General features: G+C 48.9%; 2 protein-coding genes across 5 annotated transcripts in view; both read left to right on the forward strand.

Moving 5' to 3' along the window:
• sf1 (splicing factor 1) overlaps positions 1-1,900 on the forward strand; it is a 13,235-nt gene extending 11,335 nt beyond the window's left edge. For all 3 annotated transcript variants that reach the window (XM_076040481.1, XM_076040483.1, XM_076040482.1), the window contains 2 exons: positions 143-307; positions 593-1,900. In XM_076040481.1, the coding sequence (XP_075896596.1) occupies positions 143-307; positions 593-924 (497 nt within the window). In that variant the 3' untranslated portion in view covers positions 925-1,900. The remainder of the gene's footprint in view (positions 1-142; positions 308-592) is intronic.
• Positions 1,901-3,383: 1,483 nt separating this feature from the next.
• Positions 3,384-12,500, forward strand: part of LOC142897867 (glycogen phosphorylase, muscle form) — a 12,286-nt gene continuing 3,169 nt past the window's right edge. For both annotated transcript variants that reach the window (XR_012928501.1, XM_076040489.1), the window contains exons 1-17: positions 3,384-3,832; positions 5,845-5,946; positions 6,332-6,410; positions 6,699-6,802; positions 7,426-7,557; positions 7,861-7,972; positions 8,392-8,474; positions 8,962-9,105; positions 9,390-9,482; positions 9,561-9,707; positions 9,803-9,966; positions 10,086-10,200; positions 10,623-10,724; positions 10,821-10,968; positions 11,075-11,133; positions 11,377-11,518; positions 11,623-11,830. Coding sequence is in view for 1 of the 2 variants with exons in the window: in XM_076040489.1 (XP_075896604.1) it covers positions 3,590-3,832; positions 5,845-5,946; positions 6,332-6,410; positions 6,699-6,802; positions 7,426-7,557; positions 7,861-7,972; positions 8,392-8,474; positions 8,962-9,105; positions 9,390-9,482; positions 9,561-9,707; positions 9,803-9,966; positions 10,086-10,200; positions 10,623-10,724; positions 10,821-10,968; positions 11,075-11,133; positions 11,377-11,518; positions 11,623-11,830 (2,177 nt within the window). In the remaining variant the exon portion in view is untranslated. The remainder of the gene's footprint in view (positions 3,833-5,844; positions 5,947-6,331; positions 6,411-6,698; positions 6,803-7,425; positions 7,558-7,860; positions 7,973-8,391; positions 8,475-8,961; positions 9,106-9,389; positions 9,483-9,560; positions 9,708-9,802; positions 9,967-10,085; positions 10,201-10,622; positions 10,725-10,820; positions 10,969-11,074; positions 11,134-11,376; positions 11,519-11,622; positions 11,831-12,500) is intronic.

Consider the following 12,500-nt stretch of genomic DNA (forward strand, 5'->3'; position numbering starts at 1 on the left):
ATCTGCAACAACTTTTTTATATATTTTTTAATTTATTTATTTATTTTGCTTATTTCAAAAAAAAAAATTGAAATAATTATTGTAATAATTGTAAGTGTTTCACCTGTGGAGTGCAGCACCTGAACTCTTCCCTCTCGTGCAGGTCTGCTGCCCCCGCCGATGGGCATGATGCCCCCTCCCCCTCCCCCGCCCAGCAACCAGCCCCCACCTCCCCCCTCTGGACCCATGCCGCCGTGGCAACAGCAGGCTCCGCCCCCCCCTCCGGCCAGCAGCATGGCCACCAGCTCGCCGCTTCCCTGGCAACAGAGTAAGAGTTTGGAAAAAAGAACTTTAACAGAACCTTCTCCTCCTCTTCTTCCTCCCCTCCTCTTCCTGCTCCTCCTCCTCCTGATGTTGATGAAGCTGTCTCCTCCTCTTCCTCCTGCACCTCCCCTTCCTCCTCTTTATCCTTCTCCTCTTCCTCCTTCTCCTCCTCCTCCTCCTCCTCTTCCTCCTTCTCCTCCTCCTCCTCCTCTTCCTCCTTCTCCTTCTCCTTCTCCTTCTCCTGCTCCTCCTCCTGATGTTGATGAAGCTGTCTCCTCCTCCTTTGCAGACACCACCACCACCACCTCCAGCCCTGTGGGTGGGGCTCTGCCCCCCTGGCAGCAGCCCGCCTCCTCCGGGGCCCAGCCCCCCCCGCCCATGGGCACCCCCCCGTCCATGGTGCCCCCGCCGCCGGGCGTGCAGCCCCCCCTGCCGCCGGGCGCCCCTCCCCCTCCTCCGCCCCCGCCTCCGCCCGGCTCCACTGGGATGCTCTATGCTCCGCCTCCACCGCCGCCGCCCATGGACCCTTCTAACTTTGTCACCATGATGGGGATGGGGGTGCCCGGCATGCCCCCCTTCGGCATGCCCCCTGCACCCCCGCCTCCCCCACCTCAGAATTAACACACACACACTTTTCCATCCTGCAGCATCCTGTCACTCACACAGAAGATACAATCAGTGCTTTACTTTTTAAATGATCCTCGGTATTGTGACGACCTTTGACCTTTGACTCAGTCACCAAGGCTGCGTCCGTTTCATTAGTCTGCCGGATGATTCACCTGAGTAGTAATTCTTCTTCCTGTCCTTCAGTTTGTGTTGACACGAGGTCTGTGTGTGCACACACACACACACACACACACTCTGCAGTCATACTTTAGTCTGTAATATTATTATTATGATTATTATTCCTATTATTTGTGTTCCCAGCAAGAAAACAAAAGGAAATGTTGAAGCGTCTTGGCTGAAGCTCAGCTGTAATGTTCTGTTCGGACCTCGGCGACGGCTGCGGTTCTGTTCTGTTCTGTTCTGTTCGGACCTCGGCGACGGCTGCGGTTCTGTTTGAAAGCGATGGGAGTCGAGCGACGCAGACGCAGCCAAACACTTAACAGTTAATTAATTCTGGAAATATTGTCATCGATCGCTCGGTTAAATAAGATTAATATTTTTGTAACAGGATGTCAAGTGTTTCTTAGTTCTGTGAGAACAATTTTTGTAGTTTTCTCTTTATCAAAAAAAAACAATGTTGAGTTTTTTTTTGTTGTTTTTTTGAACTTTCTCCGTGGCTACCTGAAGAGTGGAGGCATGGAGAGGTCGGGTCGGGTCAGGTCGGGGTATTCTAAGAACCCTGTGTGTGTTTTCCTGCATCTCTGCTCGGTTGCAGTGTTGCTGTGTGTTTTCTGTTTTTGCAGGGACAACAGAAAAAAAATCCATGTTTTTTTCTTTGTTGTTGTTGTTGTTTTTTTTCAGTTCAGTTGAAAGGAAAATGTTTTTATTCCATTTCTGATGACGGTGAGTTGCGGCACTATTCTCAACCAGTCCATGTTGAAACCTCACCTGCTTGCTCGCTTGGTTGACCATTAAAGTGAATTGCAGCTTTTTTCTTTGGTCCCGTCCTTCACACTTGGTTTTCTTGGTGGAGACGTCGTGCCAAGAGTCCACCTGCTTCTCCTCCCGACAGGGTTTCCCAGTTCACTACCAGTCCCTCAGTCTGCGGCTCCTGGGCTTTCTGCTCATCAATCAATCAATCAATCAATCAATCAGCTTTTATTCGTACACTCGCTAGATCACAACCAAAGGCGTTGTAAAGCTTATTGGTCCAAGGAGAGGGACACTAACTGATCCTCCAGAGCAGCAGGGGGCGATGGTGGCCCTGGAAAAACTCCCCAGTGAGAAGAAACCTGGAGCAGATCTGGACTCTAGGTGGCGCTCTTCTGAGAAGTAGCCAGTATGAGATGCAACAAAGTGCTTCCCATGTAGTTGGATTTATAAATAATTCAAATATAGAAATAAAGGACCTGTGTAAGTGTGATAGAAATGTAAGCATGTAGATGTATATAAATATTACTGTGCAGTTCTGGTACATTTCAATAGGCCTGAATGTACAGCAGTTCGTGTTTGGTATGAACTAACTTACACTTAACAGAAGCAGGCAAACAATTGAATATAAACTTAAAATTATCTCACGTTGCACTTTTCAATCAGAACTGCAGCGCCTCTTTTGTGGTATTGGATTTGGATTTGATTGATTTATTTTGAACATGAAAGAAAATGAGAAAAAAGGGATGCAAAAACCGAAACATACGGGTGGGGGGGGGGATAGGATAGGATAAGGGAACAAACAACAGTGAAATATACATTAAAATAATGTTATTCATGTCTGAAAAGGGGTAGGAGGAAGTATAAACTTATATGTACCGACCCCTGAACCCAAATAAATATACAAACTTATGAACTAAATTAAGTTTATACAATTATACTGAAAGTGCTTTTACCCTTGGAATTTTTTTCTGAGGCAGTCCCACTTGGTCCCACAGCTTATTAAAACCACAAAGCCACAAACTCAGAAAATTATTATAAAATTTGAGGGTGTTTTTTTTTTTTTTTAAGCTGCAAGGCCTGATCAGCAAAATGCAAAGAAATAAAAACTTGAAATATATTGATTTGCATATTATTCCTTTATATAATATGTCCCATTCACCTTTTAAGTTGAATTGCAGAAATACTACAACCTTTTCAGGATATTCTAATTTTCTGTGTAGTACTGTATATATCGGGTTTAGAAGAAGAAGAAGAAGAAGAAGAAGAAACAGGAAGTAGCTGGAGGCCCGGTCCAGCCGGTCCAGCCACTCCTCTATTTGTCCTGTATACACTCAATGCATTCTGGGTTCGGGAAAACCAGCACCACAACCGCACTGGCCAGTGGATTTGCGGTCAATTACGCAGGTTTATTTAGCACCCGCTATTATTTCCGTAGTAGTTTGGCGCAATTGTTTACTCGTTCAAACGAACTGGTGCAACAGGCGGAAATTTGAGTTTTATTTTGAAAATCCTGCAGGTTCGGGGTTTCCTCTTCGTCTGGCTGTTGACAGTGAGAACGTCAGAGAGAGAGAGAGAGAGAGAGAGAGAGAGAGAGAGAGAGAGAGAGAGAGAGAGAGGATTGGCCGGAACGTCCCAGCTGAGGCTGAGGAGACCCCGCAGAGGAAGGCAGGAGGGTCGGCGACCACCGAGTGGGACGGACCAGCTGATCTCCAGAACCAGCAGAACCAGCAGCAGCAGCAGCAGCACCATGGCCAAGCCGCTGAGCGACCAAGACAAGCGGAAGCAGATCTCGGTGAGGGGTCTGGCCGGCGTGGAGAACGTGGCCGACCTGAAGACCAACTTCAACCGGCATCTGCACTTCACGCTGGTCAAGGACCGCAACGTGGCCACCAAGCGGGACTACTACTTCGCCCTGGCCAACACGGTGCGGGACCACCTGGTGGGCCGCTGGATCCGGACGCAGCAGCACTACTACGAGAAGGACCCCAAGGTGGGGATGTGAGGGGGGCGGGGGGGGGGGGTTTGCCTACGTGCGTGTCTGCATCAGACACGCACGTAGGCACACATGCACGCGCACATGCCTCGACAGTCTACATAACAACACGCACACGCGTAGTTCGGTGCAGGGTGGGGGGGGGGGCGAGGAGCTGGGCGCTGCTGGCCATGCGCGAGCTTCTTTTTTTTTTTCTTTTTTTTATTGATTTTCTTCTTTTTTTTTAAACGTATTTATTTTAAAGATATTTATTGATGGATGCAGACATGCATATAAAATACATCTAAAGAAACATCAAAAATCCTCCCATGTCCGCGCTTCTTCTTCTTCTTCTTCTTCTTCTTCTTCTTCTTCTTCACATCCTTTTATAGTAGTGCTCTGGCTGCTCAGACAGAGACGCGGCTTCTTGGTCGCTGCTCAGGAAGCCTCGACGTCACAGCCGAGTTACATAATAACCTCCGCCGCCGCCATCACGTCGCCCTTTGATATGCACGCAGTGAACTTCCTGTTGCACATGCGCGCTTTAATGTCGCGCCTGAACGCCGCACCCCCCCCCCCCCCCCCCTCCAATTAACTTTGCGGAATGAAAGAGGCGCAGCTGTTTGTTTTAGCCGCAGTGTGGTGGTGGTGGTCACGCCCTCATCCATCCATCTTTCCATCTTTCCATCCATCTTTCCATCCATCCTTCCATCCATCCATCCATCCATCCATCCATCCATCCATCTCTTCTATTTTAACAACATTTTAGAATATGAATATAAATGCACAAACTAATGTGAAAGCCTTCATGGTTATTTGGTGGGCGACCCTGCAGCCCTGCAGCCCTGCAGCCCCCACTGGCCTGACAGTTTGCTGCTGCTGCTGCTGCTGCTGCTGCTGCTGCTGCATTATGTAACGGAGGGCCCTGTGCTGAGTGGAGGCCTCCTGTGTCCTGTGTCCTCACCATTAATCTCTGTCAGACTGGGAACAACACACTGCACTACACCACACCGCTGCCCCCCCCCCCCTCCCCAGGGCGAGCGTCGGCTCAGCACGGTGTTTGAATGCCCAAATATTGCAGAGGCTCCGAGTTGCAAAAAGAGACGACGAGCTTCAGACGCCAACAGCAAACTGTCAGTCACACTGGTACTGACAATGCACTTTTAGACAGCCCTCTCTCTGTCTCTCTCTCACTTCCCATCCACCCCCCCTCTCTCTCTCTCACTCTCTCTCTGTCTCTCTCTATCTATCTCTCACTTCCCAACCACCCCCCCCTCTCTCTCACTCTCCCACCCCCCCTCTCTCTCTCTCACTCCCTCTCTCTCTCACTCCTTCTCTCTCTCTCTCTCTCCCTCTCTCTCCCCTCTCTCACTCTCTCTCTCTCTCACTCCCCCCTCACTTTCTCTCTCTCCCTCTCACTCTCCCTCTCTCTCTCCCCTTTCTCTCTCTCTCTCCCTCTCTCTCTCCCTCTCTCCCTCCCACTCCCCCTCTCTCCCTCTCTCTCTCCCTCTCTCTCTCTCTCACTCTCGCTCTCTCTCTCTCTCTCTCTCTCCTCCCCTCACTTTCTCTCTCTCCCTCTCTCTCCCCTCTCTCCCTCTCACTCTCCCCTCTCTCTCTCTCCCTCTCTCTCTCCCCTCTCCCTCTCTGTCTCTCTCTCTCTCTCTCCTCCCCTCACTTTCTCTCTCTCCCTCTCTCTCCCCTCTCTCCCTCTCACTCTCCCCTCTCTCTCTCTCCCTCTCTCTCTCCCCTCTCCCTCTCTGTCTCTCTGTCTCTCTCTCCTCCCCTCACTTTCTCTCTCTCCCCTCTCCCTCTCTCTCTCTCTCTCTCTCTCTCCTCCCCTCACTTTCTCTCTCTCCCCTCTCTCTCTCTCTCTCTCTCTCTCACTCCCCCCCTCACTTTCTCTCTCTCCCCTCTCTGAATTTAGTGATTTTATTATTTCAATGCCCTCGTGTGAGTTTTCTTGAAAGCGCTGCACAACTAAAATGTGTTCTTCTTCTTCTTGTTATTTGTGTTGCGGTGGTGTCCTGCAGCGCGTCTACTACCTGTCCCTGGAGTTCTACATGGGCAGGACTCTGCAGAACACCATGGTCAACCTGGCCTTGGAGAACGCCTGCGATGAAGCCACCTATCAGGTCAACCAAACAGCCACAGAGAAAAATCTGCTTTACTTCAGTTATTATTTTGGGTCTACACCAGGCGTGGGCAAACTACGGCCTGGGGGCCATATGCTGCCCGTTAAAGCTTTTTAATCCGGCCCACCCAGCTTGAAGAAATGATATTAATCGTCAGTAAGTCATAAAGCAGCTGTACTTCCCCCCTTTTTCTCAGTGTTTTAAGAGTCATTCGACCACAGAGCTAACTAATGTGGGGCTTCAAAGCGATTTAAGACAACGTGTAAGAGGAAACATGCAGACTGGCTGACAATATGACAACAATAACAATATGAGACAGAGATAGCATGCTGTCAAGGAGGACACCCAAACTTTTAGAGTTAAAAATCCAGCGTTGTGTTTGCAGCTGGGTCTGGACATGGAGGAGCTGCAGGACATTGAGGAAGACGCTGGTCTCGGGAACGGTGGTCTCGGTCGCCTGGCCGGTGAGCTGCGTCTGATGTGTGACTGATTTATACTGCTGCCTCATCTCATCATCAATCTCCTCCTGTCTCATCTCATCTCATCTCATCTCCTCTCCTCTCCTCACCTCTCCTCTCCTTTCCACTCCTCTCCTCTCCTCTCCTCTCCTCTTCTCACCTCTCCTCCTCTCCTCTTCTCTTCTCTTCTCTTCTCTTCTCTTCTCTTCTCTGCTCTCCTCTCCTCTCCTCTCCTCTCCTCTCCTCTCCTCTCCCCTCCTCTCATCTCCTTCTCTCCCTGTGGTTTGTCCTCAGCTTGCTTCCTGGACTCCATGGCCTCTCTGGGTCTGGCTGCCTATGGATATGGCATCCGCTACGAATTTGGAATCTTCAATCAGAAAATTGTTGATGGCTGGCAGGTGTGTGTATTTTTTTTGTTTTAATGTATTTGACTTGTTAGCGATTGAATGAACATATTGTAAATTAGTCTCATAAATGGAGTCAGTTGAGGCACCTGGACTGGTACTTGAGATCTTGAAGACGTTTGCCCTCTCATCTGAAAGTACTCCTCCAGCTCTGAAGAAGCCTTTCATCTTCAGGAGCCTTTCGGACGAGAGGAGAAACATCTTCAACATCTCAACAACAAGTCCAGTGGCCTCAACTGAACCTCCATCTACATCGGTGTTCTGCAGATGTCTGTGAAGGTTCTCAGTGGTCCAGGTGGTCTTCATGTAGAAGGAGGTTCCGTTGAGACACCTGGACTGGTTCTTGAGATCTTGAAGAGCTGAAGAAGCCTCTGGGATGAGAGGACAAAACGTCTTCAAGATCTCAAGAACGAGTCAACGGAACCTCCTTCTACGTGAAGAGGACCTTCTCCATCAGTGTCTACATATGTTTGGTAAAGCTCAGAGCATTGTCGTACAGCGTAGCACAATGTTGTGTCATATAAAACGAAGGAGTGGAGCCAATGATGATTGCTGTAGTAGGCTGTGTTGAAGTGAGAAGTTTATTTCTGGTGAGCACACCTGAGCTACGTCCACAGGTGGAGGAAGCTGACGACTGGCTGCGGTACGGGAACCCCTGGGAGAAGGCCCGTCCAGAGTACATGAGGCCGGTCCACTTCTACGGCCGGGTGGAGCACAACGGTGACGGAGTGCAGTGGCTCGACACACAGGTGGGTGGGACGACAGACAGAACCTGGTGGTGGCAGCACCTGGTGGTAACAGCACCGGGACTCAGATTGGTCCAGAGCAGAGGGGGGACCAACTGAGAGACTGGCGGGGCCACAATGGGTTGCGGGACACAGGGGACACTAACAGTCAGGTGGCGCCCCGCCCACTCCCACGGATCATACGGGTGGAACTTTGTGAACTCTGATGAACAGAACTGAAGTGTTGAATATTGATACTTTCTGTGTCCAACCTGGCAGGAGGTCACTGTTGATCATTATTGTGTATGATTATTGCTGCTGGTCCAGGTGGTCCTGGCTCTGCCCTACGACACCCCGGTGCCTGGGTACCGGAACAACATCGTCAACACCATGAGGCTGTGGTCGGCCAAGGCCCCCTGCGACTTCAACCTCCGAGACTGTAGGTCCCCTCCCACTCACCCTGCCCAGCAGCAGCAGGTGTACGGAGACTGAGAGAGCCCAGTCAACCTGATGCTGCTGCTCTTTCCTTTGTTTGCTGAACTACATTTCAGAACTGGCACTACTTTACTTTTACTTCAGTAAAGCTGTTGAATATGTACTTTTACTCTTACCAGAGTAACCAGTGAACCAGAGTTTACCCAATGTATCTTTATTTTCCTTAAGTACAGAATGTGAATACTTGTACCAGAGTATTTGTACCCAAGTATCTCTACTTTTAGTGAAGTACAGAATGTGAGTACTAGTACCAGAGTATTTTTACCCAAGTATCTCTACTTTTAGTGAAGTACAGAATGTGAATACTTGTACCAGAGTATTTGTACCCATGCTCCTGCTGCTGCTCCTCGTGCTGCTCCACAGTTAACGTCGGCGGCTACGTTCAGGCAGTGCTGGACCGAAACCTGGCTGAGAACATCTCCAGGGTCCTCTACCCCAACGACAACGTGAGTCTTGATTTATAGATTCTATGTGCGTTATGATTCAAAGACGGGGACACTTTACACTGGTCTCAAAATTGTAGTAGCTTTAAGATCTTTTTCTTTACTCCATTGTATTTCAGCTGATTATTTAGTTCTGAGCTCCAGTGCTTCTTCTTGGTGGGGGGTGAAGGGGTTGATTAGATTTTTTTTTTTTTTTTTATAGATTTTGTTTGATAGATTTCATATTGTGCCATTTCCTTCTTCATCTTCATTGATCATCCTGTTGCTACAGCTTATTTCGCTCTTTAAACAGCTTCCCACAAAGACACTTGCTGCTGTCTGATCAGGAGAACCCACTGTTCTAATCTCATGCATGCGGTTCTTTGCAGTTCTCTTCAAATGAATTGATCAAATATAATCCATTAGATGTTTTTTAACCCGCTTGTAGTTCATTCTCTGTACTGGTCCTGATCGCTCACTGGTGCTTGACCTGCTGATGGTGCTGTCGCAGTTCTTTGAAGGCAAGGAGCTGCGACTCAAGCAGGAATACTTTGTGGTGGCAGCGACGCTGCAGGACATCATCCGTCGCTTCAAGGCCTCCAAGTTCGGCTCCACGGAGTTCGTCCGGCTGGATCTGTCGGCGCTGCCCGACAAGGTGAGAGCCACGGCCTGCAGCTGTTCAAACATCACGACGTTTCGGAAAGGTTCAACAAAACACTGGATGGAAACATCTGGTTTCTTTTTAATTAATACATTGTTGCTGCAATTATGCAAATTTCCCCAATGTGGGATTAATAAAGGCTTCTATTCTATTCTATCAAGGCAGTTATTAGCTTTGGTTCTATCAATTGAAAGCTGCATTTCTCTTTTATTTTTTTTATATTCTGTGCTTTTACGACTTTATTCAGTTCAGTTGTAATTTGGCTGTGCGACCTGCAGGTGGCCATCCAGCTGAACGACACCCACCCTGCGCTGGCCATCCCCGAGCTGATGAGGATCCTGGTGGACCTGGAGAAGCTGAGCTGGGAGAAGGTAGGAGAGAATGAAGCTCTCACTGTGAGCAGATGTTTGCTGCCACTCTGACCGTGAGCCTGAACTCTGCGACTCCAGGCCTGGGACATCGTGGTTCGCACCTGTGCCTACACCAACCACACCGTCCTGCCCGAAGCCCTGGAACGCTGGTCGGTGGACCTCTTTAAAAACCTTCTGCCTCGTCACCTGGACATCATCTACGAGATCAACAGGAGGCACCTGGAGGTACGGGCCGAGCCCAGGGTCCACGTGGTGCTGGAGGTAGTCTAGGTAGGCCCGGAGACAGAGAAGATGGACTGACTGTTCTTCAACCTCTGCAGCGCATCTCCAAACTGTACCCGGGGGACGTCGACCGTCTGCGCCGCATGTCCCTGATTGAGGAAGGAGACGTGAAGAAGATCAACATGGCTCACCTGTGCATTGTGGGCTCTCACGCTGTGAATGGAGTGGCCAGGATCCACTCTGAGATCATCAAAAGCACAGTGTAGGAAGAAACCGCTGCTTCCCCTCCTCACGGCTTTACTCTCGGGCCAGGTTGAGGTCGTTGGAAGAGAATTCAACATGCAGAGGCTCCCAGTTATCGATTCTCTCCTCTCTCTCCAGGTTCAAGGACTTTTATGACGCTGACCCCCAGAAGTTTCAGAACAAGACCAATGGAATCACACCCAGGCGCTGGCTGGTCATGTGCAACCCCGGCCTGGCAGAGGTCATAGCGGAGGTTGGAGCATTTTTAATGCATCTGTTTTATTGCATTGCTATGCACACAATGAAAAGCTGAGTTGAGTTGGGTTTAAGTTTAGTGAGGTTGCGTGACGCATATCATTTACGTTACGTTACGTTACGTTACGTTACGTTACGTTACGTTACATTACTGATTCTTATCTGTAAACTCAAGCTTTTGAGTTTTATGAGCTTTCGGTTTTATATTTAGGTTTCATTGAGGTCTTTTCATTTTAAAGTTTGTATGACAAAATTTTACGTTTATAATTTCTTTTCTTTTTTTAAAATACTGTCAACCAAACTCGCACAGTTTTCTCAGGTTCTCAGAAACCTAAAATTTTTTTTGATTTTTTGGGGGGGTTTATTGACATTTTTGAAATAAAATGAAACCACAAACAATGTCTATGTGTCATTATTTAGAGAATTGGCGAAGACTACATCAGAGACTTGGACCAGCTGAAGCAACTCCTGGATTTTGTGGATGATGACGCCTTCATCAGGGACGTTGCCAAAGTTAAACAGGTGAGTTAAAAAAAAAAAACACCGCAGTAGAAGAAATGGTTATTGTTGGGTGTTTTCTGAACATTCCTCATGACCTCGACGACCTTTGATCTGCAGGAGAACAAGCTCAAGTTCTCTGCCTACCTGGAGGAACACTACAAAGTGAAGATCAACCCCGACTCCATGTTTGACGTGCAGGTGAAGAGGATCCACGAGTACAAGAGGCAGCTGCTCAACTGCCTGCACATCATCACACTGTACAACCGTAGGTTCTCAGCTCAGCTTCACGCTGGAGGCTCTGGAACAACCTGGACCTGGGGTGAAGGTTTCATCCAAAAACAAGTTTATAATCTTTTTTTTCTTCTATGAAGGAATCAAGAAAGAGCCCAACAAGCAGTGGACGCCCAGGACCATTATGATTGGGGGAAAGGTGTGTAGGTTCTAGTAATAGTGGTGATGGTGCACCACCTCCACCACCATCACCCGCACACCAGTCATTCAGGATTGATAGTGGACCAAAATGATCAAAATGAGGTCCAGTGTTTACAGGAAGTCGGCAACAAAAGTGAAATCCAGCCCAGTTGAATCCACTGGACCTCCAATCACATCACAACTGTCCACAGTGCACTTCACATGGCCGTGTTTGTCAACATTCTGCTTCCTGGTTCCCCAGGCGGCTCCAGGTTACCACACAGCCAAGATGATCATCAAGCTCATCACATCCATCGGAAGCATCGTCAACAACGACCCCGTGGTGGGAGATCGCCTGAAGGTCATCTACCTGGAGAACTACCGAGTCACTCTGGCTGAGAAGAGTGAGGGACACACACACACACAGAGAGAGAGAGAGAGAGAGAGAGAGAGAGAGAGAATTGAATGTAGATGGAAACTCTAACCCAAACCCTCTCCTGCTCCCCAGTCATCCCGGCCTCTGACCTGTCGGAGCAGATCTCCACCGCAGGCACCGAGGCCTCCGGCACCGGGAACATGAAGTTCATGCTCAACGGGGCCCTCACCATTGGCACCATGGACGGAGCCAATGTGGAGATGGCCGAGGAGGCTGGAGAGGAGAACCTCTTCATCTTTGGCATGAGAGTGGAGGATGTGGAAGCTGTCGACAAGAAGGGGTGAGGTTCCCACAGTCGAGCTGCTGAGGTGCAGTCTGGGTTCTCCTGCACTGGGTTCTCCGGCTCCTGGACTGCAGCAGTGTCTTGCTGATGCTTGTAAAGGTCCAGTGTGTAATATTTGGCCTGATTGATGAGTATTAGATTGGTCAAAGCTTAGCACACTGCCCATGAATACATCCACAAAAGTGTATACCGGCAGTACCACCATAGTTCTAAGGAAGCCTGGTGTGGATAATGCAGCTGCCTGACGGCGGTGTTGGTGTTTAGGCTGAACGCTAGGGGGCGCCCTCAAATAAACCAACCAAGGAAGAAGAAGAATGTGGACGAGGTATCCAGGTCTGTGCTCGCAGGCCACCGTAGTTCACTGGCGAGCTCAGGAGAGGGAGGGAGAGTGAAAGACGCTGCAATCTGAAATATGACCACAAGATGGCAGAATCTCACACACTGTACCTTTCAGTGAAATATGGCGGCAAATTTTCCCCTTTAAACAAGTAAAATTGTAGTTTTTATTTATTCATTTAGTTTCCAATCAACCATCATTGTGGAGTTGCTTCACCGTAGTTCAACTCCAAAGGAAAGAGAAATAATGTTTTTTGCATTTGTGTCAAAGAAAATGGGGTTCCACCGTTTTAGTTTTTTTTGGGGGGGAGGGGGGGGAGGGGGGGGGCAA

Source organism: Nelusetta ayraudi, unplaced genomic scaffold (genome assembly GCF_046127955.1).
Source record: "Nelusetta ayraudi isolate G7.1 ecotype Tasmania unplaced genomic scaffold, CSIRO-AGI_Nayr_v1 ptg000061l, whole genome shotgun sequence".
NCBI lineage: Eukaryota > Metazoa > Chordata > Actinopteri > Tetraodontiformes > Monacanthidae > Nelusetta > Nelusetta ayraudi.